At 39.7% G+C, this 27,950-nt stretch overlaps 1 protein-coding gene across 4 annotated transcripts in view; it reads right to left on the bottom strand.

Annotated features, from left to right (window-relative positions):
- The window catches only part of MAST2 (microtubule associated serine/threonine kinase 2), a 186,454-nt gene that overhangs the window by 96,382 nt on the left and 62,122 nt on the right, over positions 1 to 27,950 (bottom strand). For all 4 annotated transcript variants that reach the window (XM_054285560.1, XM_054285562.1, XM_054285561.1 and 1 more), the window contains one exon: positions 10,076 to 10,107. In XM_054285560.1, the coding sequence (XP_054141535.1) occupies positions 10,076 to 10,107 (32 nt within the window). The remainder of the gene's footprint in view (positions 1 to 10,075; positions 10,108 to 27,950) is intronic.

The following is a 27,950-nucleotide window of genomic DNA, read 5'->3' as shown; positions in this document are numbered from 1 at the left end:
AGAATTGTCACCAAGTGCTGCCCAACGTGCAGGGAAAGCAGCAGAGGCTGGGCAAGCCTCTCCCCATGGCCATGCACAGTGAGGACAGACACATGCAGCGTCCCTTTCCTCTGCTGACAACCTGATTTCCACTCAACAGATGTCGTATACATTACTCTGCATTAGAGGGGCAGAAGCCTAAAATAGTTCAACTTCACATTTTCTGGTTAGTCCCACCAGAGCTGGCCAGCAAGACCAACCTCCCTCTGAAATAACATCTCGATTCAGGGGCTATTGCATTACCACCTGATGAGTAACTGAAATTTGACCAGCCACATCCACCCTGCAGCATGTGAACTTCAAAACCAGCCCTCTGGTGCTGCGTTGGCTCAAGTTTTAAGTAGGTACCACTAAGCTCCAGTTTCATAACCACACACGCAAAGACCTCCAGCGTGTGTGAGCCTTTGCCTGGACTGTGCCCCTGAGAGCTGGTGACATTTCCCCTGAGAGAAGAAGCTGAAGGTTTCCACTGGGGTGGCTGATGCCTGTGCCTGTCCTACACGAGCACAGCGAGGAGCAAGAGCTAATCCTGAAGGGAAAATATAAAATATATCAGTTGAGCTGTTAAGTGCTTTAATATAAACTGAGCAGGTTTGGGCTATTTTTGATTTGGAAACTCTTGTATCCTTCACTCAAGCCTGCTAACAACAGGCTTGATTCTACTCCTTATCCTTTGTGTACCCTGTGCCTGGAGACTTCAGCCTGCCAGCCTCTGTAAGACAGCAGAGTGGATTTCCAGGGAATAGAAGAGGGTGCAGTATTTAGCATAGACTCACTACTTAAACAGGGGTTTTTAGGGACCCCACTTTAGGCTGCTTGACTTTTAAATTGGTTTTCCTGACACCAGACATACCTGTGAGGGCTCCTCTGCTGCACGGTACAAGCTGTGCAAGGTACCACCAGGAACAGGCATGCACACACCACCAGACAGGTTTCCATTCCCAAATCAAATTTATCTTTTTCCCTACATAGGCCTACATGCAAACTACAAAAAACTTGTCCCAGAACGCAACATCAACTTGAACACTAAAAGGCTGGAAGTAAGCTGTGAGTAGGAAGCTGTTTCCTTCTGTTAGGTGTTATTCTCTTGAACTGTAAAGCTGTTAAGTTCATAGATGGTTATGCCAACACCAAACTGTTAAAAATTCCTAGTTGATACCTGTCCTTACCTCCACTGAAAAGGATGGCTGTAGCATGGACTAGATGGATTGCTCTGGGCTTGTGAGTTCAGGTAAAATACTAGAGGAGAAGTGACAAGTGCACAGTCAGCACTAAATGGGAATTTAAGATGCTGCAGACCTGGAGCAGATGTAGGAGAGAACATGTGCTGATGAACATCATTTCCTCGGCAGTGGGAGAACAAAGGAGAGGAGATTCTGACAAGGTACCACAGTAGAAAAAAAAAAATCAGGGTCAATATTACATCTGTTTCAATAAAGAAAAAAGATAATTTCAAAATACAAGTTATAACTTCTAAACAAATGCAATAAACTAAGTGGTCAAAAGTCATTTTTTTCCATTATCATCCAAACCAAAATGTACTTTTCAGTCAATTTAATATCTATTCAATGTTATTTTTCCACTACAAAAATCCTCCAATCTGGAATTATCCAAATCCTTTCCTGCAGTGATTTCCAGGCTTTCTGGAATACACACCATTGTCAATCTCTAACATAAAGTGCTTAATTGAGAAAAATGAACAAATTAATAATGGCACCATCAGCAAACACAGACCATTTCTACCACTGCCTTCACAATTTGGGAGCCATGGTTCCATGCCACAGCTGTGGCAATAACCAAAACACACAACTGTGAAAATATGAATGACACAAACCATTAACTAGAAAACAACATTTAGCGGTGGCAGTTGTTTTAGAGCAACAACCAATTAAGCCTGAAAGCAGCACTGCAAAATGGCTTTATTCTAATTTTAGCAGTGGGGAAACTGAGGCATGAAGAAGTTTAGTGACATGTCCACAGCACATCCATGGCAGCATCAGGATTGCAGCTGAGGGTGCTGGTGCCCAGCTCTGTGCTCAGCTCTGTGCACTCTCCTGCTTTTGCAGGCTCAGCAGCCAAGGCACATTTGTATTCACACAGGGCACAGAAAAGGTCTCAAAGTAGCTGCTTTTCAAAAAGCTGCAAACAGACTTGTACATAAACACAGAGCAGAGATTCTAACACCTACTTTAGTGAACTATACACGAGGAGATGTCCTTCACTAGAAATAAAGTAAAAGTTAACTTACAATTATTGGTATTACACAGTGTGCTTATGTGTTAGAATACAAATTAGTGCCAGTGTATTCTTATATCTCCAACTTTGATATTTGACTAAGGGCTGAAAAAAAGTTTCTATTTACCATATTTAAACACAAAAGTGTGCAAAATGGAAATTTGAGGCATGTTTCTGTTTTGGTTAATAATTCAGATATTTTACACTTAGGGTCCTGAAGTCAAGCATGTTCATCCATGCTCCTAAGCTTTAAATTTCCTGGTGAATCCAAATACTTATCATTAATGCAACCTTTATACAGTGGAAATCCTCCCCACCAACAATCTCTGCTTAAACAGCTGATGAGCTTTACAGTCTGCAGACAGGAAAGGTTAAGCCTGCCTCTTACCCTGCTCCTCCCTCCACTGACTACACGGCAGATTCTTTTCACCTCCTCTACTTAAGAACACAGTATTAAAAATACAATTTCCTTAATTTTACTTAATAGAAATAATAAATATAATTATGATCATAAATAGCAGTTTCCATTAGTAGATTTCAAAGCATTTATAAAGGAAAAGCATTTAAAAAGGAAATGCTTGTTAAAATTCCATCTCTAGAAATACATGTGGCAATGTAGCTAAGACTTCTTGCTTCAAATCTAGAAGTTTTAAAAAGCATTCTTAATTCTAGAAGACAGCAAAGGTAACAAAGGTTTCTGAAGATTTTAGCACTGTGACAGCTTTCTGACAGATTATTAAAAGTGCTTTTTAAATCTGAAGAATGATCAAACCAGAAAGACATAGTTACAAACACTTAGTTTGACTACGCTAATGTTTGGGGCAAAATTTAGCCACAATGTACCCCAGTTAAAAACACTGAAACATTGCTCTTTTCTTGGCTATACTTCATGGTCATCACTCCCCAAAAGTAAAATGCTAAAGCTGAAATTTCATGTACAGCCAAATAAGCATGACAGATAAAGAAAGTTCTAACAAATCAAAGCAACGTCTATTGGCCACAGAAAATTCTGGCCAGTTTTTCCTCTTCATAGCTTCCATTTGAAACGATTAAGTGCAATTTCTTTTTCACAACAGTCCTTACTGGATCCGCAGAGATGGGGCTCCGAGCCTCTGTTTCCTCCGCTTCATCATTGTGCTGATACACTGATATGCCTCTTCCCAGCCTAAGAGGCTTAGGGCTGGGCAGGAGAGGCCACTGTTATCACTCCAGCGCAGAGCACAGAACAATCAGTGCAATGCCGAGCTCTTCACACACCCCCGTGTCACAGACACCTCAGCAATGGTCCAGATTAATCACACAGCTCATGTCAAAAACCTAATTCTTTATAAGAAAAAAATTATTCAGGTTTAAAAATCTGATTTAAAAATTCAGATTTAAAAATCTCCTGCGAGGCTATTCCCAGCATGCGGCGAAAGGCAGCGGAGGGCAGCAGAAGGAAAGGCAGGAGCCCGGGACACAGAGGGGCCATCTGACCCGTCACAGCGCCAGCGGCGCGGTCCTGCCGCGCTCCGGCCGGGCCCCGCACATCACCCACTGATCCACCAGCGCCGGGGCTGCCGGCAGCGGCAGCAGCCGCCCCCAGCAAAGCCAAGGGGGGCACGGCACAGTGAGAGGGCTCTGGCAGGGCTCTCGGAGCAGCCCGGACACCGCAGGGCGGTGGGGCAGAGCGGCGCTCGCTCCCGAAGCCCGGCAGAGCCCTCAGAGGGAGCGGGAGCAGCTGCGCCCGGCGGCGGGACACGGGAACCAGCCCTCTCCGAAACCAATCCCTCAGCTACAGCAGCTCAAAGCAGCCTCCCGAAACCCCCAGACTGTGCTCCACACAGAGACTTCATGGATTCCAGCAGCGAGAACAGGGCAGCAGCGCTCGCAGCAGCCGGGGAACACCTTCACCAGGAGAAAATGTACCCTTCACACTTCTGCTTGCAAACAGCGACTTCACGCAGCTCAAAATCAATTCTGTGCTATTAACAAAACTGCCCCCAAACGATGCCCAACATTTTTTAAATGTGTATTCGTAAGAATGTTACTTTCCTCAAAAAAGTCTCCATATACATAAATATATGTATATATACACATATATATGTGTGTGTATGTATGTATACATGTATATATGTATGTATGTATGTATATATGTATGCATATATGTATGTATATATGTATGTGTGTGTATGTATGTATATATGTGTGTATGTATGTGTATATGTTTATATATATGGTTTTACATATATATATATAATGGCAGCCTAAATACAGCCTTTAGCACTCTAAAACCTATATATAGGTTTTAGAGTGCTAAAGGCTGTATTTAGGCTGCCATTCACAAATTCTCATCAACCAAGTCAAATTCCAGGTGACAACTCTGATCTTCAGACCTTCCCACGATTCTGATCGCAGCCCCACACTACAAAATCCCAATCTCTCAGCAATTAGGAAAGCAGAGTGCCAGGCTGAAGAGGAAAGGCCAGGATCGCTGTTCCTTACACAACCAAAGCCCCTGCCCCCACACTGTGCCTCTGCACTCAGACAACACAGCAAGCAAGAAAAAGTACAAATTTGGTATGCTACAAATAATTCTATTGTACTTATTAAATGAGAGCCTGGATTAAGTAGTGGAAACTTGACAATAAAAACTGCACTAAATACTTTTTCCACTTTTAAATCCTTGATGAAAACCTCCATAAATTCTTTGTCTCTGAGATTACAGTCTATACATAACACTAAAATACTCCTGATTCACCAAATCACTTCTTTTAAAGAAACAATGCTTTCAAATAATTTTTCAAGTGTAATACAAGAATAGCAGCAATGCTGTGGAGCTCCACAAGAATAATTCAGCACGTTCCACCTCCAGAACCAGCCCCATGGATCAGCTTAAGAGCAGCAGGTTATTTTTGACCTACTGCTTGTGAGCTGCTTCTACATGCTCAGAGAAGGATGGGGTGGTCAGAAGAGTGCACCTCTTTCTCTCCCCATCTATATAAAGCACCACAAGGAGAATGCATTGAGTGGAGGCATTATTTCTTACTTTATTTCCACATCCAAATCAGAACAGAGTACAAAAGCAGCAAAATTCCCTATTCCTTTTCAGAACCATTTTTCATCCACTTCCTGCACTTTGGCTTTCCCACTCTTGGGACAGTAGCACTGGCTCCTGGCAGGGAAACGGCATCCATCCATCACCAGCAGAAACACTCACCCACCAAGAGGAGCAGAAACTGAATTATACACTCCATTTCTCTGCAGACACAGAGCAAATTCCCACAGCACCTGAGCATGGCAGCACGAAGACGTAAACCACTAAAGGCCAGAAATTTTCTTTCCTGCCATCAAACTTCTTATTGTTTCCAAGGTCTAAACATTCAAAAAAAAAAATACAAGCAGTTCAACACATGCCCCCAAAGAAATGCCTTGGTGTGTTTGTGTGTTATTTTACTGTCAAGAAGCTGGGGGCAAGTTTAACAAATTATGATGAAGACTTGTTTAATGAAACCCTCTCAGAAATGTCTAGGGCAGCAGAAACTAAGAATCTTCAGAGGTTTAAAGTAAAATGGTAATGCAGAGAAGGGGGGAGAGAATGAGAGAAAACAAGTCCCACAGGGGACATAAGCTGCCTTAAAAAGTGATTAGAAGGAATAAAGACCACCATAAAAGGCTTGCACACATCTTCAACAAACACTTTTATGTTGCTTACCATATTTCAGAGACAGACACAAAAGCTTCAGGTAAATACTACTCTTTACCAGCACCAATCACCATCAAAACAGCAATGTGTAGTATTTGGTTCATATAAATGTGTATTTTTACTGGATATATTCTGGACTAAAACTATTTTTTTCACGTTTCTTATGCCTCCAGTTTCTTTTTCTATTTGTATACAGCCTTTTAAAGTATATTTGATACAGATGGTTGATAGCAGGAAATAATTAACAAAAAAAACTTACAGCTGAAGTTAGAAACTGGTTTAGCAAATTTAGTTTGCTAAGGAAATTACTCTTTTCAAATTTGGACATAATATGGGAAAGCTGTGTTTTCTTTTTAGAAAATTTTACATTTAGAACAAAAATTACAGCAACCATGAACAGTGACTTAGAAACCATGAGGATTTAAAATATAAACCCACATTTTTCATTAAAAAGCCTGAACAGGTCAATAAAGTTCATGCTATAAAGAACTGAATTTATAATTAATTTATTATTACTGGGGTACTAAACAAGAAACCACATGGCTCAAGGGCAACCCCAACTGGATTTAGTGACTACTGCTCAGCCAAGGAGGCAAGCAGGAGCAATAGTGAGCTCCAGGCTGGTGCTGGGCATCCTGCAGCCAGGAAGAAATGCAGTCTGCAGCCTGATCTTGTGGGTGCTGCACTGCTCTCAGACACATGAACACACAGGGATGCTGCACCACGGGATGCTCCTGCTGCCAAGTCCCCACCTTTGTCCCTTCCAGTCTGGAACGTCTCTGCTGTGATTCACGTGCAGGTGCACATCAAAACCATGTGGAAGCTGCAGCCAACAATACCAAAACCAATCTCTACAGAGAACAGAACAGGATAATGGCTGAAAATAATGAAACCACTTTGACTAATAGGCTGGAGATCAAAGTTTGAGTCTATCACTCCACATCCACTATTTGAAACTAAAGGAAATATTCATGAATGATAATTATTTCTTTTGTGAACAAAGCATGGGGAAAAACATAACCAATACATTTATATGCATAATTCATTAAAGGAAAATTTTGAACTCTGATTATTGAACCACACCAGAGACAAAATATAACTACTTATTCCTGTTCTCTAACTATTCAGTCTCTCAGCAGCCTACAACTCAGCTGAATATCATCTCCTTTAGTGCATTAAACATAACCCCCCATAGAAACACAAACACTTTAAGCACATTAACAACAAAATGGTATCTAAATTATCAGGCATTTCTCTTAATGTCACCCTGCATACAATTCCCCCATCTGTTTTACATGTCTGCTCACTCTGTGCTGATTATTTCAAAATTAGGATTGCAAGATACCCAACTGCAAACCCATCCCCTACAGCGTGCCTGTGTTTCCTTCTGCTAATATGGAAACAGTCATCAACACTCATCAACAGACTTCACAGGCTCCATCCCACCATTCATTCTCCTCAGCTCCCACCCAAGAGCTTCTTTAGGTGACAAAAGTTCTCATGTTCTCCTGACAAAAACAGTGAGACATGTAACTCCACTCCTTTTCCTTAGCACAAATAAGAACAGCAGCTCTTTTTGTCCCTGCTTATAATCAGTCCCTGCAATAAAATAGAGATTACTCATACTGACTCAGGAAATATGAAATATTGCGAGTCACACAAAGAAAAAGTTAGAAGCATTTTCAGGAATAGCTCATCCTTTTTCATTCAGCAATGACAAATACCCAAGCTGATCCACAGGCTAAAACCTTTGTAACTCACAATCCAGCAAAGCAATCACCAAACCAGTCAGCAGTAGGAGATTTTTTACAGAAGTGCACCCCAACCTCCAGACTAGCACACAAAAAAATGCTGAGTGGCTGATTTTTGTATATAATTCAATTGCTACTCAACTGCTACAAAGGCTGGAGTTTGTGAAGAAAATTCATGCACCTCTTGAGGGTTTCTGGCTCCAAGCCAGGTACTTCATCCTCCTGTCCATTCCTGCTTCTGCTTCTGTCGGTGATCAAAAGTCAGTGACTGACAGTCAATGAATCAGGACATGGCTACACCCATAGCTATCCCTGCTCATCAGGCACAGCACAACAGCAGCTTTTCAGAATAAATTTTATTTTCAGAATTTATTTTTGAATATGAGGTTCACAGTTAAGTTGATTCCAACAGAGGAAAAGTCTCCTGAGGAAGTGAAAACTGCCTACAGTTGAAATGCCATTATTTTTGACAAAATGGTTGAACAAATTTATACATAGTATATTTTTACCCTATGCATATATTATAATTATTCCCTTGAAGTAAATTTGTCTAGTTTCTAATTCAAAAACAAAGAGGATTTTTTTAAAATCAAGTAAGCACTCTGATATTGGCATATGCAAAATCAAGCAGATCAACTCCACAAGAGCCTTTTCACTGAGCCTATACATTTCATAGTATATCATCAACACAGATCTATATCAGCCACAATGCACACTGACTTCATGAACACTTAACACTTCTCAAACCACAAGACATCATTTGGTTCTGGACTGCACTTGGTACTTGACTTGATAGAGAATCTGTAATTCCAGAAACTACAATCAAATAATCAGCTAGACAACACAGGCAACTAAGACATTTCAATTCTTCATAGATCTTTAGTCTCACTAATAGCTGCAACCTTGTGCTTAAAATTTATGGCCTGGATCTTCTTGACACAGGTTGCTAAATTACTTCACATAGTGACAGCTTAAAAGGCACTCACTCGTGGAAGAAAACTAAAGAGAAGTAATGAAAATTGCAGGAGTTAAGTAATACAGAAATAAAATATTCAGTCATTTGGTTTAGTTACCAGTAACTAAAACATTACACATCTGCAGCACTTCATTTGTATCTCAGACAGCTCAAATGAAAATACATGACTAGTCTTGTGTCATACCCACCTCCATGCTGGAATGAGCTGGAATATCTCTGGCATCCTCAATTTCAATTCCAAAACTTTTGTGCAAAAATTACATTCAACAAAAAAACTCAGTGGTAACTCACTGCTCCACTATTTGATCAAAGAACCTTCATAATCTTCAAATGATGAACACCACCTGTCTTAGAAAGCTCTCAAATCTCGTTAAGCCAGCCTTTGAGGCATACTGGTTAAAAAACCTCCAAAACCAGTCAGTGCTTCATGTTCTTTAAATAACTCCCTGACTGGTTTATCATTGTCATATGAACTAAACAAAAAGGTCTGGTCATGCCCCACTTTTAAAAAAAGACCTTTTGATCCTCTGTATTGTTCAGCCCTGAATCACAAGCTCTACACAGCATTTTCCAAACACTGTTTCTGTTACAAAGAGGATCGCTTACATTGAAAGACTGAAAATCATTTCTCATTAGAACCAGAAACCTGAGGAAGAAAGGTTATAAGCTTTTGTGAGCTTCATGTCTGTAGTCCACAAGCTTTGGGAAACAATTTTAAATCATAATGCAATAGCAGGCAGTACAAAAGCTTTCTCTTTTATATAATGCAATCAATAATGCAATTTCTTCCACCATAAATCTGTAAGCATAGCAGAAGCTAAGCTCTTATAATACCATTGAAACACCAAGTTAGTTCGCTGAAATTCTTTAAGCATCATAATGCATTAAAAAAAATGCTGTTTGTTTAAATGACAGTTTTAAAAGCCTACATTTCCTGACATGCACTACTTTATTGAGACACCTCTATCAGGCTGCCTGCTCCACAAACCCCTGACCTGCGTGGCCCAGGAGCTGTGTGCTTAGACTTCTGTCAACACACTGTTTGGAGAGCAGTGAGCAGAGTTGTCCATAGCACATAAACAATCAGCAGCTCCTCTGGAGTCCCTTCAGCCGTGTCAGAGGGGCAGCACTCAACACTGCAGCTCCTTTGGTATCAGGGCAAGCTCAGGCTGGTAATTAGAAGTAAGCTTACACTACCACTGCTTTTCCTGCTACATTTAAGGAAATGAATAGAGGCTTCAGTCTCACAGAAATCCAAGCCCATGACAGATTCTCAAAAATGTTGAACAGAGAAAACAGAGCATCTGCCCATCTAAATTACTTCCACAACTGAACAGCTATATATGTTCAAAACAAACCAATGTATGAATAAAGAATAATTATACTTACAAGCTTCCTCTTCTGGGGAGACTGAGCTCTTTCTGGAAAAAAAAAAAGAAAACCTAGAGTTAATTTTACTTTTTATTATATATTACTGATTTATTTATCAATAAATGACTGAGGTGGAATGGATAAAGAGCTGGCCATTTCCCAGCGCATGCTCAGTGTGGAACTGCACAGCTCTGCTGCTGCACATTCACAATGCACAGTCTGGGGTATGAAGGTTGCTCATTTTGCCTAAACAATCATTGCCTTTGGAGTTAAAAATCATAAGTACTCAACAGAGCAAACATAACTTTGAAATTCAAGCCTGAGCACAGATAAGGCAGTAATTAATTCTGTCCTACATACCTCATCAGCACCAGACCGAGCCACTTCCAGAAGTGTGGAACGTGGTGTGCCTGCAGCTGCTGCAGTATGGGCTCGCACTCTCACCAAAAGGAAGAATTTGTGCCATAGAGTGCACTTGGGGGCGATTTGGGTTTTTTTTTTTAAACATACACATTAGCTGTGTTATGTATTATCATAAAAAATTCGAGGCCAAACACAATTTCCGATTTTTAGCAGCATTTTGCATTTCAGCAGCACAAGCAAAAGCAGACGGGGGATTTTTCCGTTTTTATTGCAGACGAGAGCCCGGGGGCATCCCCAGGCAGGGACATTGCCGGACATGGCGCATCCCTTGGCACTGCCCATCCCCAGGCACTGTCCCCTGTCCCCATCCCCGGCACTGTCCCCTGTCCGCAGTCCCCGGCCCCGCCCGGCTGCAGGGGCTGCGCTCCCGCCGGACACCGCCAGGTGGCAGCCGCGGCCGCCGGCCCGGCCCCCGATTCTGGAGGTTTTCTCCTCAAAACATCGGCACGGGCCGCGCTCATCCCCGGCTGATTGGCTTCGGCTGAGCACAGCAAGCACCAGCACGGCCAACACCAGCTGGATGTCAGGGTACTGATCTACGGGATGTGTTTTTCATCCCCTCTAAGAAAAAAAATTCAGTGTTTTCACTGAATATTGAAAAAAAAATCAATAGGGAAAAAAAATCAAATCTATAACGCTGGTAAGGTAATCTCTTTTCCATCTTTAGCCACAGTGTTTGTGCTGACTGACATGACTAACAATGCTATTGACAGGCAGTGACTGGTCTGATCAGTAACACATTGGATTTGGCTTGAAGTTTTTCAAAGATACCAAAAAGTTACAGTCACTAATAACAAATAAGTGAATAAATAACTCTCACATGCCATTATTCTTTTCAAATATTAGTTCTCCATAATTTGAAATTTCATTACAGTTTAACAGTGCCGAGCAAATTCCATGTGTGAATTATCTCAAGGCTGACAGCTTACAGCATGGAGAAATAAATTCCTGTCGTCAGACAAACTTGTCAAGATCTAATCAAAACACTTCAAGTGTGTAAGATAATAAATCATTAGCATCTATAACAGGTTGTGTGGTTTATATTCTAAAAAAGGTATTTCTTCCACTCTCATTTGTTAGAAAGAATTAGTTTCCAACTGTGAAACCTATGTAGCAAGGACAGCTTTTGCTACTGCAAATGAATAAAAAAACCAGATAAGATATAGGGATTATATGTTATCCTTTTTCTTTGGATAGTGTGTTACTTAGACATGCATATACATCTCTTTCATCATATGAGCAGCTGTATTTAATTTATGCTTTTCAAAGAAGATGGCACCTCTTGGCAGAAGGCACTTTTTCTATTCAAATGATGTATTTCTGTTGATTCCAACACAGTACGCCCCAGAAATGTTTAGAATGTATGTATAAAACTCTGGAATTTCATAGTACTGGATGAAAAAGCAAAACAGTGACCTTTAAATCTAACTACCTTCTAGTTTTTTAACTTCTAGGGTTCATTTTTACAAGCTTTGCTCTAGTCATTAGAGCTGAAAAGTCATTTAAAGAGGGAACACTCCCTTGCAGCAGCACAGCTCTGGTAATTGTGACTTGTAATTACCAGACATGCATCACAAGAAACATGGCCCAGGAACAGGAATGGACAAATCCTTTCCCTTACAGAACTCTTGCTTTACTCAAACAATATGACCTTTAATACTTCCTATAATGTAAGAAATTCAGGATAAAATCCATGCAAGGTTAGGAGGAGGACTGCCTGGGGCTTTGTTCCTGAAAACATCCCTTGGAAACTGAGTTTCCAAATAAGGAAGGAACAAAGTCCTGGCAGATGACATCTCAATGCAATTGAAATATTATCCTATCCATGCAGGAATTGTCTTCATTCTGCACCACCACCTTGACAAACACACTGCAGCTGTTGAATCAATAGGCAGCAGTTCCCATTTAATACCACTGTGGTCTTGACAACAAAGAGCACAATCAAAACAATCAATTTTTATACCTGTTGTTCCACTGTGCCTCAGTTCATGTTAGTCTTAAAATCCCCTTCACAAACCCTAACAGCCACACAGCCCACCATGTCCTGGCCTCTGCAGCACTTTCCCTGGCCTCTGGAGAAATGACAATGCATTACCCCAGCTCTCTGCCCTTCTCTGCCTCTCCAGAGCTGGTAACAGCCCCTAAAATCCCCCAAAATGGGCCAAGGCAAAAGCACCAGAGCTGGACATTACACAGCCACGAGCAGTGTAATTATGAGATTTGCTTTCCCAGATCACCAGAGTCTGTGTGTGAAGAAGTTACACCCCAGAGAGAAAACATCTGGGGATGGAAAGGAGGGAGCAGACTGCGGACCACTGCTGAACTATTTCCTGTTTGAGGATGCCACTGCCAGGAGAACGCTGCAGATCTCCAGGGGATCAAGGGGACAATGAAAATGCCCCCCAGAGATGGGGATACACTCACAGGGTTGAGACTCAGCTGGGTCTTAAGACAGCTCAGTACCTCAATGTGTGCAATGGGACCAACAGAGAGTTTGTATCTTATAATGACAGGGTGGTTTCAAACCTATGGAGCAGCACTACAAAAGCAGCGATTCAATAATTATGAAAAATGTAAGTCCAACAGCATTCCACAAGCACCCTATAAAGACTAAAGTCTACTCAGAATCATATATAGTATCACTTATAGTAGAGATTAAATGTTTTAGTTAGTAAATTATGAGGTAGGTGGTATGATTTAACTGGTTTCCACCCACACCACAAAGGAGTTTGGCATTACATTTCCATATATCCTGAAAAAATAAATCACATTTTAAGAGGTGAGATAACTAATAAAAGAGTGCTGAGCTGTGACTCCTTGGTCAGAAACACTATTTAAAGGGTACAGCTGTAATCCTTTCAATATGCTAGTTTATCCTGAAGGACATTTTTCATTAAAGCCCACCCTTCTGATGAGAACAACACAGGAACCTGCAAGATTCCAAACTGCCCCTCCCAGCAGCACATCTGCCTCCCTGAGCACTTGTGCTGCCAGCAGCTATATTTATATTACCATTATTACTCCAGCCAGCTCCATGCCACCTGCTCTCTAGGTCAACAATATAACCCTCCAAACAGAGGCTTACATTTATATTTGATTTATATGAAGTGCTAAATAGCATAAGAACACCATAAAATATTGGTGCACATTATTCACAAAGAACTTGCAGAAGTGGAAATAAAGAACTACTTTCACAGATCCTAAAAAATAAGGAGTGTATTAAATCTTGCAGTACCCAAATGACAAGAACAGACTGTTCTGAAAGTTAATTTTTTGTACCAGTTCCACATTTCAGGGCATAATTATTAAACATGCAACTTGATCTCTACAAGACAAAAGAAGCAGCAGATTTTCAGATGAGCAGTTAAAAAGGAACCTTGGGAAAGAAATTCAGCATCGCAGAATTTATAAAAAGCTGACTCAAATGTCTGCCTTCAAAAGAGTTCCTTATATTTCCTTTTATCTTAAGTTCATCACCTCAATCATGAGGCTATAAAATCAGTTGGACACCATATCATGCTACAGAAGAGGTTTCACAATAAGACTCAATTCTCATTTTACAGGCAGCAAGGAGGCTAAAGAGAAAAAATACCAGTCATTTGAAAGATCTTTTTTTTTGTAAAATACACTGTTTAGTACATAGATACTGAAACATCTATTCATTCCTGAAAACAGGAATGTTTCAGGCAGCAGGAAGAGTGCTGGCTTTTTGCATAGGTGTGTGCACACAATATGGAGAGGAAATAAAGTCTGTAAATTTATTTGTTCACTGACCTACAATACAGCCCACATCGTTCCAGCAGATCCGTTATGTTACAAAAGTGTGAAAAAACAGGAACCCATCACTCAAATTTGTCACTTTCTCTCAGTCTTGTAATTTGTCCTTGAATATGTATCTGCACATATGGCACAGACCCACAGGCAAAGTTGGATGCTGGAGCCTGCACTGATGGCAGCTTAAATGGAGTCCTTGCAAATTAAAATGAGAACCATCACCACACAGGATGTTCCATATTTTTGCCAGAGCAGACAGCATGATTCCTGAGATTGCTTTTGACCTTGGCTCCCTTGCAAGGTACTCACTATCATACCAGTTGGGACAATAGACAAATATTTTTACAGCTATAAGAGTAAATACATTTCAGTTAATAAGTTAATATTTCACAGATGATGAAATTCCACTGACAGTCAGTGACCTGGTACCATGCACTCTTGTTTTAATTTTTTTTCCTTTGCTGACTATGTTTGCTTTAGGGTATACTACCAACCAGCAGGGGATTAATTAAATCTCCCTCTATACATAACCATTTGCATTACAGAAATGATATAATGAGGGTTGGAATCTCCAATTCTGATGGAAAGTACAACCTGGCCGTGCAAGGACAAACTGTAATCCATCCATCAGATTAACAGGAAAGAATTTTTCATGGTGATTAAGAAAAAAAAAAAATGCCCCATGCTAAGCTTTTCTTTCTGCTATCAGAATCTGTCAGGAAAAATAATTTCCTTCTTTTCACCATATCACTGTAAATGGTTATTCAAAACAGCACTTCTCAATTTCTCTGTCTAGAAATGATTACATCTGAACTTGTTTCCCAAACTCATCAGTGAAGAATTTTAAACAGCAACACTGAAACCGTATCTGTACTGAAGGTCAGATGAACCTATGAAATATGCTGCAGATATTTTCTGTAATTTACCGACTTTCTAGAAACTAAATTCAGGATCATACTGTGAGCTCATCTGCTTAGCTACAGAGATACTTAAAATACAGAAAACGAATACCCAGCCTCTTGCCAATACCATTCAAAATATTCAGAGGACATGGATTTAATTCCCAGACCTTTCTCTGCACTCTACTGAATTTATGTCTGCCATCACACAAATTCTAAAATGCCATGGATAGCTCAGTCCCAGGGCATCCCTCCATATTCCCAGTACCACCCAAACTGCCTGGAGCCACCCTTTCCTAAGAAATCTCACTTCGTGGTGGCGAAGGGCCACAGCCTCCAGAAAAATGTGTGTGACACCAGAATAGTCCATAGTGTATCTGTTCACCCAGTGCTACTCTAAACATGCTACAAGTTCAAAGCAAAAGAAAGTTATTGTTTTGATTCATTTTCTACCTCAGCAGAAGCTGCATGACAATAAAAATACCACTTGCAACTAACATATAAAACCAAATGGGGAAAAAACTCTCAGCTGTTTAACTAACAGGCAGCCCTACTTCTCTAAATATTCAGTGTATATCAGTCTTTCGACCCACAGGTCACAAATCAGCCAATGATGCATTTCATGCTTTCAGATCTTCCAGTCTTTCTTTTCTCTTCAGCTTAGAAATCCCTTACTAGTCAGCAAAATAAAAAGCCTTTGGATTTATTTCAAATTAGAGTTACTGTAGAAGGAAATAAAGCTAAAAGCCCTTTAAACTTCAAGCAAAATTCTCAAACACAGCAAATTATTTTCCCTCCCCCACAGGCCCTTCTGAATGGGCAACAGAAACTTATTCTTTGGTGAGTAAAGCTAAGCATCCAGGTCACATCTATGCATTAACCTGTCAAGAATATATGTGACCAGGAGCTTCCCACTAACCCTTCGTATCACTTAACCTCAGGGCTTTCCATAAGATTATGGATTTTGGCTACTTGACCTAAAATAATTCCAGAATACATCTCAAAACAGGCAAGAATTCACACTTTCCTCAGAATATTTTCAGTGCCCACTCCCATGTATATATATACACACTATATCTATATGTATTTTAGTAAGCTGGAGTGTCTGCTCCATATTTTGTACATTACATCATGTTTTCCAGCCCAAAATACAACATTACACAGCGCACACCATGGGCCACTGCTCATGGCAACAAACAGGACTGAAACCACACGTCATGGCTGGCAAATGGCAATAAAAACAAGGGATGCAAACCACATTCCCAAGGGATGAAGGGACCAGCCCCAGGACAAGGCACAGCTTTTCCACAGCTCAGTGGGCACCCACAGCCCAGGGCACCCACACGTCCTCAGCAGCCACAGCCATGAGTGACTGCAGTCCTGCAGCTCCATTTCCTCCACAGGATTCGTTCCTGTCTCTGTTTCTCAGGACCACGAGCACAGGGTCACTCTGATTTCATGCCCTCAGCCAAGCAGAAGTCTCTTTCTTCCCATAATAAAGACAATTCCTAGATTTATATTCGATCCCAAGCTTTTCAGCTGTGGTTAAACAAAGAGTGGCCTCTGAAAATTAAGACAACCTCTAAAAGCCCTGGCCACAATAACAGGGGTACAGTAACTCAGCTGTTCAATCCTCAGACATCAGCAAACTAATTTACTATTAATTTGATTGCTTTCCTCAAGGCTAAAAAAATAAAACCAACCATAGAAGCAGCACTCTTCAAGTACACTTACCAAACTTTTAAATGTTACAGAGCACATAAGAGACAATGTTTTTAAGGTGCAATTTCACTAGCAGGAAAAAGGAAATTTAAACATTACAGCTTGAATTTTTAACCCAGAGTCCTAGATGTGATGCAGAAGCATACAAAAAAAACAGCAGAGCAGAAAAAAAACCTATGAATTTACTCTCCTAACAGACAATCCATAAATTGCAACAGCAGCAGCTCTGGAAGATCATTATGATGACTTATTCCCCAAATTAAACAACAGCAGCAACCCAAAATGTGTGTGTGCGTAGCAACAAAATAAAAAGTGAGACACATGGTAGTCCTCTGTAAATAAAAGGTAATACTTTAAAACCTGAGAAATAACACCAATAATAAATGCTCCAAATCTTCCTTATATATTTTTGCACAAATTAGCCTAAAGGCAAAGGAATACTGAGAGTAATAAAGCACACAGCTTAGACAGCTCATTAATCTTTCTCATTACTTAATTCTAGTTTTACAAGGCCATGAAGCAGATTCCTGATGGGTGAAAGAGCCTGCCCAGCACTGAACACTCACCCCAATAATGGGAGCAACTGTTCAAAATTCTCTTCCATTTTGCCAGACGGCGACAGTTTCAGAAATTTAAGTCAAAAGGTCACATTCTGCAAAAATGTAGAAAATGCAGGGAAGAGTCTCATCTCAGAGCTCCAGCTGTAATGCTATTGTTAGAAACCACTCTTAAAATTACTCTGTCTTGACTTGCACCAAAAATTCCTTCAAGACTGGGCATGCAATGGTCACAAGGAAACAGTCACAGCTGCTAAAAATGCCAAGAGCATTACAAATAAACAAATCCAGTGTTATTCTCTCCCTTGTAGCTCATACTAATATTAATCTATGATTAAGTCAGTTGATATTTCTACTATACACATATCTACTCCTTAACAGGCTGTTTCTAGACAAATTAACTGTCATCAAGGCCACCTGACAACCAATTTGATTCTTAAAACTCTTCAAATATCTCTTTAAAACTGAATAACCAAGCCTAACAAAAGGATTCCACAAGAACTTTTCTGGTTTATCCTACAAAAATCTATATAAAACAATGAGCATCTCATGAAAACTCCAGCCCTGGCTCATCAGCTCATATTCATTCAGTGCACTGTCAATACAGACTATGAACAAAATTCAAAGGTTGCCCCTAAAATTATATTGAGATACATTGGTATTATATTATATTAAAATAAATTGGACATTCTTCAATACCATAGTTGAAGGAACAAAAGGCACATGGTCAGTTCAGTGTTAATGTCAGCAGCAGATCTCTCCCACCAGCCCAAAGTCTGTCAGGCTGGTTTCTCACTCACTCCCCAGTTGTGAAGTGTTTAAAAGCAAACAGGCAGGAATTAAATTTGGTGGTTGTTTTTGAGAGGCACTGCCCATGTCTCCAATTGCTTTGTCAATGTTAGGCTAAGACTTGTGACACATCAACAGAATTTTATCTTTACAATTGTCTATTTCTCAATTAATTTAGACAAAAAGAAAAATGTGTCAGGCCAGTGCTGCCAGACAGCTGGACAGCTTGGCCAGCCCTAAAATAACACCAAGTTTCCTAACAGTAAAGCTCTAGGAGAAAGTCCCAGGGAAGAGAAATCTTTTAGTTCCTCAAAAAACTTCAACAATAAAGGTGTCTCCCATCCCTCCTTAAACCTGCATCAAATCCATTCCACATAGATATGGGAAAACACTCTCAGAAATTGAAAGCATAAGCAATCAATTTTAAAGATATTTAGTAATTAGTCCTAAAAGGATTTCCAAGCAAATAAAGCTCCCTTGCCTTCATCTAGTTTATGACTGATAGCATCTGTAACCTCACGTGGCATCCATTAAGTTCAGTAGTTAATTACATCTGCTCTGACTGGACATTATTTACAGAACAAGCAGATGTAATTTTCCACTGCTTAGCTAAGCTACATGAGGCACTTCAGCCTACCCCTCTCAAATCACTGCTTCTCACAAAACCACGGAAGGAGGGACAGACAGGGTGCTCTGAGCATTTCCTGCAAAGGAATAGTTACAGACCATCATCCACTTAATGAAGAAATCCACATGCTGAGCACCATGTGAAAACCTGGAATAATCAGAGCCAGACAGTATTTACACCTCTGTAAGCAAACAAGAGAATTTTAACTTCTCTTTCTGCCCTCAGAAGTGAATAGCCTCGGATATTGCTTATGCCTGCTAGGCTCCACACTGGAGCACAAACCCTTGACAAAAGTGATGAAAGAAAGGGCTCTGTTGCTTCATTCCTCAAAAATAAATAATTTTTTCACCAAAAGCAAAAGCCACAGTTATTTGACATTTACACATATTATCTGTATAGGAAGCATATTCACCCCCTGGATATATAAGGTGGTTACACATCTAGCATGACTCATTTCAGTTATAACACAAACCCTTTATACCACAACTTTTTATTATTAGTTCTGAAAAACAATCATTTCAGTGAAAAAACCAAACATTAAATTGGAAGATGCTTTCCTATCATCTCTCACTCATACTTTCAAACTTGTTGGTGGGGCTTTTTCTGCTTAGGCATATTTAAATTAATCATAAAGACAAAAAAAATATATTAGAAAAAAGTAATTAAATTGTCCACTCCATTTCAGCGAGAAAGAACTGTAATAATCACCAACTGAACTCTAATTTTAAAATCACAATCTTATATTAACTTCAAGGGTTCAACAGTGTGACAATGCTCTAAGATGGAATATAAAATAAGAAACTGCAAAGTGGTTCTAGGCCAAGCCCAGCATTCATTTACAGATCAAACCCAATGTAGGGAAAGTTTTCTACTCATGTAGGTAAGAACAACTGCAGGCTTAGAAGAGACAACGTATCTCACAAAAGCAGCATTTATTGCTTTCAAAATGAAAGACAGGTGAGCTAGGAACCACAGACACTGACCAACCTCATCCCTGGGCATATTTTTAAATAACCACATCCAACTCTGTCCTACAGTTACATCATAAATTCTCAAATGTCAAGAGAACTGAAGTTTTTGGATCACTCAGATTTCTCCTATGAAAAAGCATGGGATACATCTAAGCATCTTTTACAGATTTATTTATGAACAACCCTACATTTAATATAGTTGGATAATTCAGGTTTACTCAGTGCCAAGAGATCTGTTTGAGAGTAAAGAAAAATTCATCCCCAATTAAAGCAGTGGTAAAATCCAGGCACTCGCTCCCAAACCATAGATTTGAGAAAGTGCAGACTGTGCCTAATGACTTTTAGCTCTGATGGGCGATTACTGTGCTCTGTAATGGGCTGACAGAAACAGCTGATTCTATTACAAGGACATGTTCTGGCAAGGATCGTTTCTGTTGCATTTAAATTATAAATATGGACTCTCCTGAAGATATCAAGACAAAAGATACTAATCAATATCTAAAACTTCTGCCTTCTGTCCTTTACCATACTTCAAATTAGAACAAGCACTGACTTCATCACCAGGAAAATCCTTGCAGGTACTGAGGACTGTCTGCACTGTAATTTCTCTGCTGTGCATTCCTCTTCGTCCTCTACTCTTTTTAGAAGAAACTGCAAGGGTTTTTTTAATTCAGCTGTTGGCTTCAAAGTGAGGTTTTAAGGTATATTCCTGTTTGCATTTATGGGTACAGAAAAAATTTCCTAAGACTTCGCAGTACCTGAAAATTCATCACCAACTGTCACTGAACAGTCTCTTTCTTCAAAGAGGATTTGGGAAGGGGCTTTTCCTCAACTTGACAGGTCTCAAAACCACAAGTCTAATCAATGGCCTTGTTCACACTTTCAGGTTGAATTCAATGCATGATTAAAGCATTCAGCTCAGAATAGCTTCTGGGGAGCCAAAAAGTCTTTAATACAATGTTTTTAACTCGATGTCTGTAATGTACTGTAGGAGAACCTGAATACCAGAACCAAAGTCCCTGCTCCTCTGATACATATTTCATAAAAGCCACAAAAAAAGCTACTCATACTGGAAAGAAAAAGCAGCATGGAAACTGCAAACTATCTAACAGGCAAAAAGCTTCAGTACATCGAAGCATTTAAGTACAAATGGTCTATACCTGTGCACAAGCTTTCCCACTGCTGTTTTTGAAGTTTTGTTGCAATTTTCTTTTGTCTATCCCACTTCACTAACAATCAGCCCAAACTCAACAGCTTTTTTCAGAGTAGAAGTTACAATTTTGATGTGCTGCTATGTACATTAGAGGACTTCCTATAAAAAGAATGTTTGCTGTGGACAATAAAGCAATTCTTATTGATAATTAATGGGGAAAAAATCCTTATGAGATTTTTCACCGAACTTGTTATATTTTTGTTTGAGAGGGACCAAACTTCAAAGAAATAACAAAAAAATGGAAGTTTAGGGACCATCTGTGAAGAACTAACCTAAATAGCTTTCAAAAATGACTCAAGGTTTCATTTCCTGATAGCAACCATCTACCCATGCTCCTTGGTATGATAAGTTATCTTCTTCATCAAGAAAATTCTTGGTTTATTTCCCTTAGATGTTTAACTCCTTAATCCCCATTTCCACAATGTTTTCTCTCAGGCAGTGCTGCCACAAGCTGTCCTGGTGCTCCCAAATTCTCAAAACAGAAGTGCAACTTCAGCAGCCAGAACAAAGGATTAGTAAAAGCATTAAAGTGATCCTGCAAAATCATTCAGTGCTCACACAAAAATTGAATTAATTTCATTAATTCTCCTCCAAATTGAAATTCTGTGAAAAATTATAATTTTCGTTTCAATAAAACAGTTTAGAAACTGATGAAATAGTGCCAATGTGGTCTGACTGCAACAAGCTCAAAGCTCTTTTAACATGTTTCACTTTCCAGTTTCTCACAAAGTAAAAAGTACAGCAAAGATAGGTAAGATGGTGATTCCCACTTAAATTCCAATATAAATCCTATTCCTGGAGCTGAAACATTGCTCCAAATTCACCACTGTAGTTTAAGCATTTCAGTTTAATCAGGAGGAAAGAAACTTTGGAGATTTAAAGATTTGTTTTTAATGCAAACTTTGTACTTGTTGAATTCAGAATTTTAACACCAGGAAGCAAACCCACCATCTACTCAAGGAATTACAGATGACTGGCTATAGGGGGATTTCTCTAACACACACACACCCAAAACAAACCCAGCGCAGCCCCTGGGGTTAGTCCAGATTTACATATGTGCTAAGTGACAATTTAGACTTAACATCTCAAATTATCTTTCCTCACTTACATTATTAGAAAGAAGGTGTGTCACAGGTATCACTTTACTTTCACTGTTTTTAATTCCACAGTAGCTTTTTAAATAATGAATATTTCTTTTCTGCCCATCACTTATTTTTATAGGAGCATTTATCTTTGAAACAAATGTAAAAGTCAGGTTAGTGTTTATTTAAGAAAAATTCTAGGATGGCTCACCTGGACACAAGAACTATCAGAAAGTGGGCAACAAAAACATTTAAAAGCAGTTTTTCAGATGTAGTGAGCTTGGTGTCTCACTAGGTGAGCCCCTGGGAAAATCTATTGCTTTGTTAACATGGTGTTGGGTTATTTTTCAGATGAAGGAAAAGCAACTCAAGTCATATTCCCTCCCCCACCTGAAAGAAGCTGCCAGCATTTATGTCCAGAGTGCTTAAATTGCTATGTACATGCTCCTTACAAAAATAAAATCAATAGACATTATGCCTACTCACCTAAAAATCAATAGACATTATGGATTAATAAAATATTCTTTTCATTTTCCCATTTTCATTTTATTCTAATTGAATATTTATAGCCTCTCTACCCAAGTTTAACATTAAATGCAAATGGATAGAGAGCATTTAAATGTGTACTGGTTCCAGGAAGCAGAATCTGTACTCTTATACAAACTTGAAAGGATTGTTTGTAAAATTACCATACTCAGGAGAGCAAAACCTTACCTTCAATCTTAATACTTCAAGTTTTCCTAACTTCAGTGTAGTTAAATAGCATTCCACTGTTCAGACCTAGAAACTATTAAAGCAAATGACTGACCAAAAAACAGTATTTTCAAAACAGTATTGGAACCTCACTACACAAATGTCCATTCATTTCAATGGAAAAGGTGAGAAATTAGGTTCATTGTAAAGTCTGAAAATCTCCATCTATGGTTTCCTTCATGCCTAGGAGGTTTTTGCTTCACAGATTCAGGTATTCCTATCAAAGCAAATAAGTCTCTGGAGCCTGGGAAAGGCAGAGAGCAAAAAAAGGGCTCAAAAAGCCAACAGGCAAATAATAAACAATATAATAGCAAGATACAGGAAAGGGAAATTAATCTGGCTACAATGCCAGGGAGCTACCATGTGCAATACTGCATAAAGCAAAGCAGAACTTACAAGTGCTTCTACATGAATTCTAGAAGCCTGGAAAATAAAACAAAAGTATATTTGGCATCAAACAGCCACTTCTGTAACAGGCATCCCACACACCTGCCCACAGGAGGATAATCTGTGGGATAGCGCTGTCAGTATTTACTTATCAGGATTGATGGATTAAGCTGTGGGAGCAGGGAAGATGCTCTGCAGATGAAATTTACCAGGATAAAAATATTACAGAAGAAATGCATCACAGAATCCCTTTGGGCAGGAAACCCAGCATGTAAGAGCCAAAAATACAGTTCCAGGGCTGTGCTACCAATTCTCAGTTCAAGGCAATTGTAACAATCAGGAAACATTAAATAAGATCAGGGAAGCTGCAAAGTTAGAACAAGTCACAACAATGGAAGTTTTCAATCTGGGCCAGTGCTTCACCAGGATAACAAAAGAGCAGTCTGATCTCTAAAAAAGATGCTGTTTTGGGTTTGTCCTCAGCCTTCTACATTGCTTTTTAGTGCCCACAGCATGACTCTGTCTTGACTGGGGTGCAGTGTTCCTCCTGGGCAGAAGCCTTTGATCCCAAAGAGGTGATCAGCTCCCATCACACCTAATTCCTCCTTTTTACTCCTTTATGTTGGCCACACATGTGGGCTGCTAATCTCTTGTCTACAGATTCTCACACACAGAACTGGCAGGTATTACAGAGAATGTTATCACAGAAATCTTGTATTCCAGCAACCTCGAGTTACCCTGGAAGCCTCCCTCCCTGAACCTCCCACACAGAACCTGAGCTAACTGCATTTATTCACAGAATCACCCACTATCACAGTCAGCTTCCCCTTATCCCTGGGGACATCATCTCTGCTGCAGGAGCCTCCTCAGACCAGAAGGATGCAATGACACTCTCTGGAAGGTGGATCTTGTCCGAAATGTCAGGTCCATCCTCAGCAGCAGCACAGAGGGGCTGCCCCTGTGGTGTCCCTGCAGGTCTCACCTCTGAGCCTCTCTACTAGGTTTGTCCAGTTCAGGCACTTTAAGAGCAAACCTGTGCTCTCAGTGCTGAGAGCTCCGAACCACACACCCAAACACACTGAAGATCTGCTCCATTATGTCAGCTGCATTCTCTGCAAAAACTGGAGAAGCCTTCACTTAGACACCAGATTTCTACCTGTCTCTTATGTTTAACAGTGTGTTAGGTACTAGAACCTGATGCTAATTAAGCTTCTCCTTCTAGTATTAATTAAACGTACTCTCCTCCCAATCTATTCTACTTTTATTAAGTAAATTAAAAATAGGTGAGATCTATCCAAGAGCAAGTTCAGTTTTTTGAGTTTATGGGCTTCTTCTTAAATGCTGACTTGAGGCATTCTCTCTTTGCTGATGACAGCCACCCTTTTCATTGTCCCCTGTTCTACATACAAGTTAGAAATTTCTTTTCCTTTCACTCCTGCATCTCTGAACAGGCTGGGCATTCTCAGCATCCCAGATGATCAGGCAGAAAGCTGGCTAATATTGTAGGTGGGACAAAAATATTACATACAGAACTAAAAAAAAAAACACCCAAACAACTAAGGCAGAAGTTTAAAAAATGTGCTGTTATTTTATTACTGCAAAATGTTAGAAATTTGAGATTTGAGTTTTCCATTTAGATTGAGTTTTCCTAACTTAATTCCAGATTACACTGCAATAGTAGATACTGCACAAAAACAAATGTGGGTTTCCTGTAAACCCTGGCAATGTGAGGAATTTATTAGGCAAGAGGGCCAGAATCAGATATACACAACTCACTCCTCACCCACCCACATACAGCCAAATTAGAGCTAATTTGAAAAAGGACAGAGGACAAACTGTGAAGACAATGGACAGCTTTAATTGGGGAATGAAAGGCAAACAGGCTGTTAGGCAGCATCAGGAACGGGATGGAACATAATATGGAAATTATTAAAATGGCATTAGCTCAATCAGAAGCACATCAGCAGCTATGATGCCATGTCTGGTTCTGGGCACATTGTTCACAAAGAAAAATGCTAGACTCCTGGACAAGACAGCTTGCTACTGTTATTGAAATTCATTTTCCTATGGAATACATACTTGAGCCTAAAGCTAGAAAAAAACCTCCAATCCCTACTGAAAAAGGTTTTCATCAGAAAGGAAATAACTTTTCTTTCTAGCCAAAGGAGAAGTATCTTCAAACACCTGCAGTGTGACAGCACTGCCTTCCACAGCTCAGCAAGGAGAGCCTCCAGTCTATCTAAAATGAATATTCAAATGCTGGCAGCCATCATTTCAACACAAGAAGTCTCTGGCTGCAGTGAGGACAGTCTCATGGATTAATTGAGGGAAGAATTCTCACAGAAGGAAAGCTACTCAGAACAAAGGACAATGCTGGCACAAGAAATGATGCATACAAATAGGTGTGTTTCCATTTCCATACAAATGGAAACTAAAAGTTTCTGATTTTCAGAAGGGTACGCTTGTAAAATAGTAGCAATGAAGTACTTAAATTCTTTAAGTACTAAAGAGGTACAATTGGACAATATATATACATTATTTCATACATACACACAACTTCTATGAATACACAGACACAAATAAATTCTATTTTCCTGGGATAAATGGAAAGTTCACACATTTTCTTTTGTATATATACAAACTTCAAAGACACCACAGAAGGAAATTTTGCTCCGATGCACCCCAGATTACAGCATTATTTCCAACACCTTCTTTTACAACTGAATTCTTTCTTTGGAAAACAAAAGGCTTGAAAGCCACAGGTTTCTGGAATGCATTTTCTACATGTGCAATTTATGGAGGTATTCAAAAACAGCCTACAATATATATAGCAGGCAAACTGTGAGAGCTTAAGGCAAGAGGAATTTTCCTAATCTGCTTAAGCACAGGATTTTTTTAGTGACAACATGGCTGCTGCTCTGTGCCTGTGTCTCCCTGTCCTAAGCCTGTTTGCTTTTTGTTTTCTGTTTAGTTTGATTCTCTGGGGGGGCTTAATTGTTTTTTGCTTTTTTGTCTTCATGGTAGGATTCCTTTATTATCTGATTTTACGGCTGCCATTGCCATTTTCTGTGGGAGCACTTTTTTGTTTGTTTTATGGCCCACCTTCAGTGAATCCTCTTTAGTACAATCAACCTTTTTGGCTTTTTACTCCACTCCATTATTCTACTGCACTACAGTTTACTTCTGAGGGATTTGCTGCAAGACTCTCAGCCCCAATTTCCAGCAAATGAGGACTACAGAGGGATCCATCTGCTGCTGATACAGAGAAGTCTCAGCTGAAATACTTCTTATGCCACAAATGTGTCATTTGGGATGGATGGAGCTACATCACCACATCTTTTCACATGAGGATGCACTCCAGGAATAGGAATCAAACTCCTGAAGACACTGTGGATCAGGATTTCTTCCAAGAGAAGGAAGAGCTACCAAGAATCCAAAGGCTTTGTCATTTGACTGCCATTCCACCAGCAACTATTAAGAGCTGTTACTTCAGGTTTTTGCATCTCTAATCACTGAGGTTTTTCACCACTGAAAAAGGAATTTGCACCTTTATGTTAATCAGAGAAAATATTTACTTGAATTCTGACCTGCACATACTTACAATATGGACTTTGGAAATACACTGCTTGATTAATCTCCACCATTAATGCTGCAACAGGAGGAGAGTGACAGGTCTCTCCTGAACAGCTCCTGGAGATGAAGATGCAATCTTTCTTAGCTGAGAAAGGATTATTTCAGATCTAACTCTGATTGCCAGCAGTGTTGGTAATGCATCAGCATCTTGTATTATGTGCAAAAATTAAAATTATAATTCTATGTACTTTGGAGAAAGTTCTACTTTGTCCAGCATCAGGGGACAACAGGAGCTAACCTGCATTTCTTTTAGCATTAGCTTGTTATTATGTCTTGTGCATCAGAATGCAACCTCCCATGCACAAAAATCAATTTCTTGTACAATTATGTCTTTTCTCTATTGAAAGTTCAAATTGTTTTTAGCAAGTGATCATATTTAATATGTTGCTGTTAGTGAAGTTTTAATCTCTTCCCTGCAAGCTAATTTTATTATTGCAACCTCAGTGCATACTGGCTGCCCTTAAATATTGCAATTGAGTTTTTCCCATTGTTTCAAGACTGTCCTTGAGGAACAGCATAAATGGTCTTATTTCTCAGTTAATTCTCAAACTGTCTGGAAACCAGGCTGTGGTTAAATGCTTGGAGCTGCCCAGGTAAGGACAAGACACAAAGACACAAAGCTGCCCCATCTCAGTCAGATGCAGTGGTGGCCATGTGCACAGCTGCAAGTCCATTAAAAGCCTTACTCACATTATCTTAATTAACTTTCTTAACACTTGCCTGCCCTGGAGAATTCATCTGAAGTTAAAAGCTGGCTTGTATTTCTATTTGGACTCCAAAACTGTGATTATGTTAAGTTTCAATTTGAAGCTGCATGAAATTGACAGTTTTGTCTTTGAACGCTTGAGATCAAAATAGTACAAATGAATTTTTACCAGTAACAAAAAACAGGAGACCTTATTCACATTAGCAACATTAGCACTTTTCTTGTATTGTTAGTACTAATGTTTGTATTTTTCTCATTGAGCTAATACTGCATATTGTCCCCTTATCATAGTGCTACTTTGTATGTTGTCAGTCCTGTGGCATTAGGTATTTTGTAGGATAAGTGTTCTATTTCTT

The sequence above is a fragment of the Melozone crissalis genome, unplaced genomic scaffold, assembly GCF_028551555.1.
Source record: "Melozone crissalis strain CALT ecotype California unplaced genomic scaffold, PUWL_Pcris_2 ptg000045l_1, whole genome shotgun sequence".
NCBI classification, from domain to species: domain Eukaryota; kingdom Metazoa; phylum Chordata; class Aves; order Passeriformes; family Passerellidae; genus Melozone; species Melozone crissalis.
Note: the sequence above shows the minus strand (reverse complement) of the source record. Positions and strands in the feature narration are given on the sequence as shown.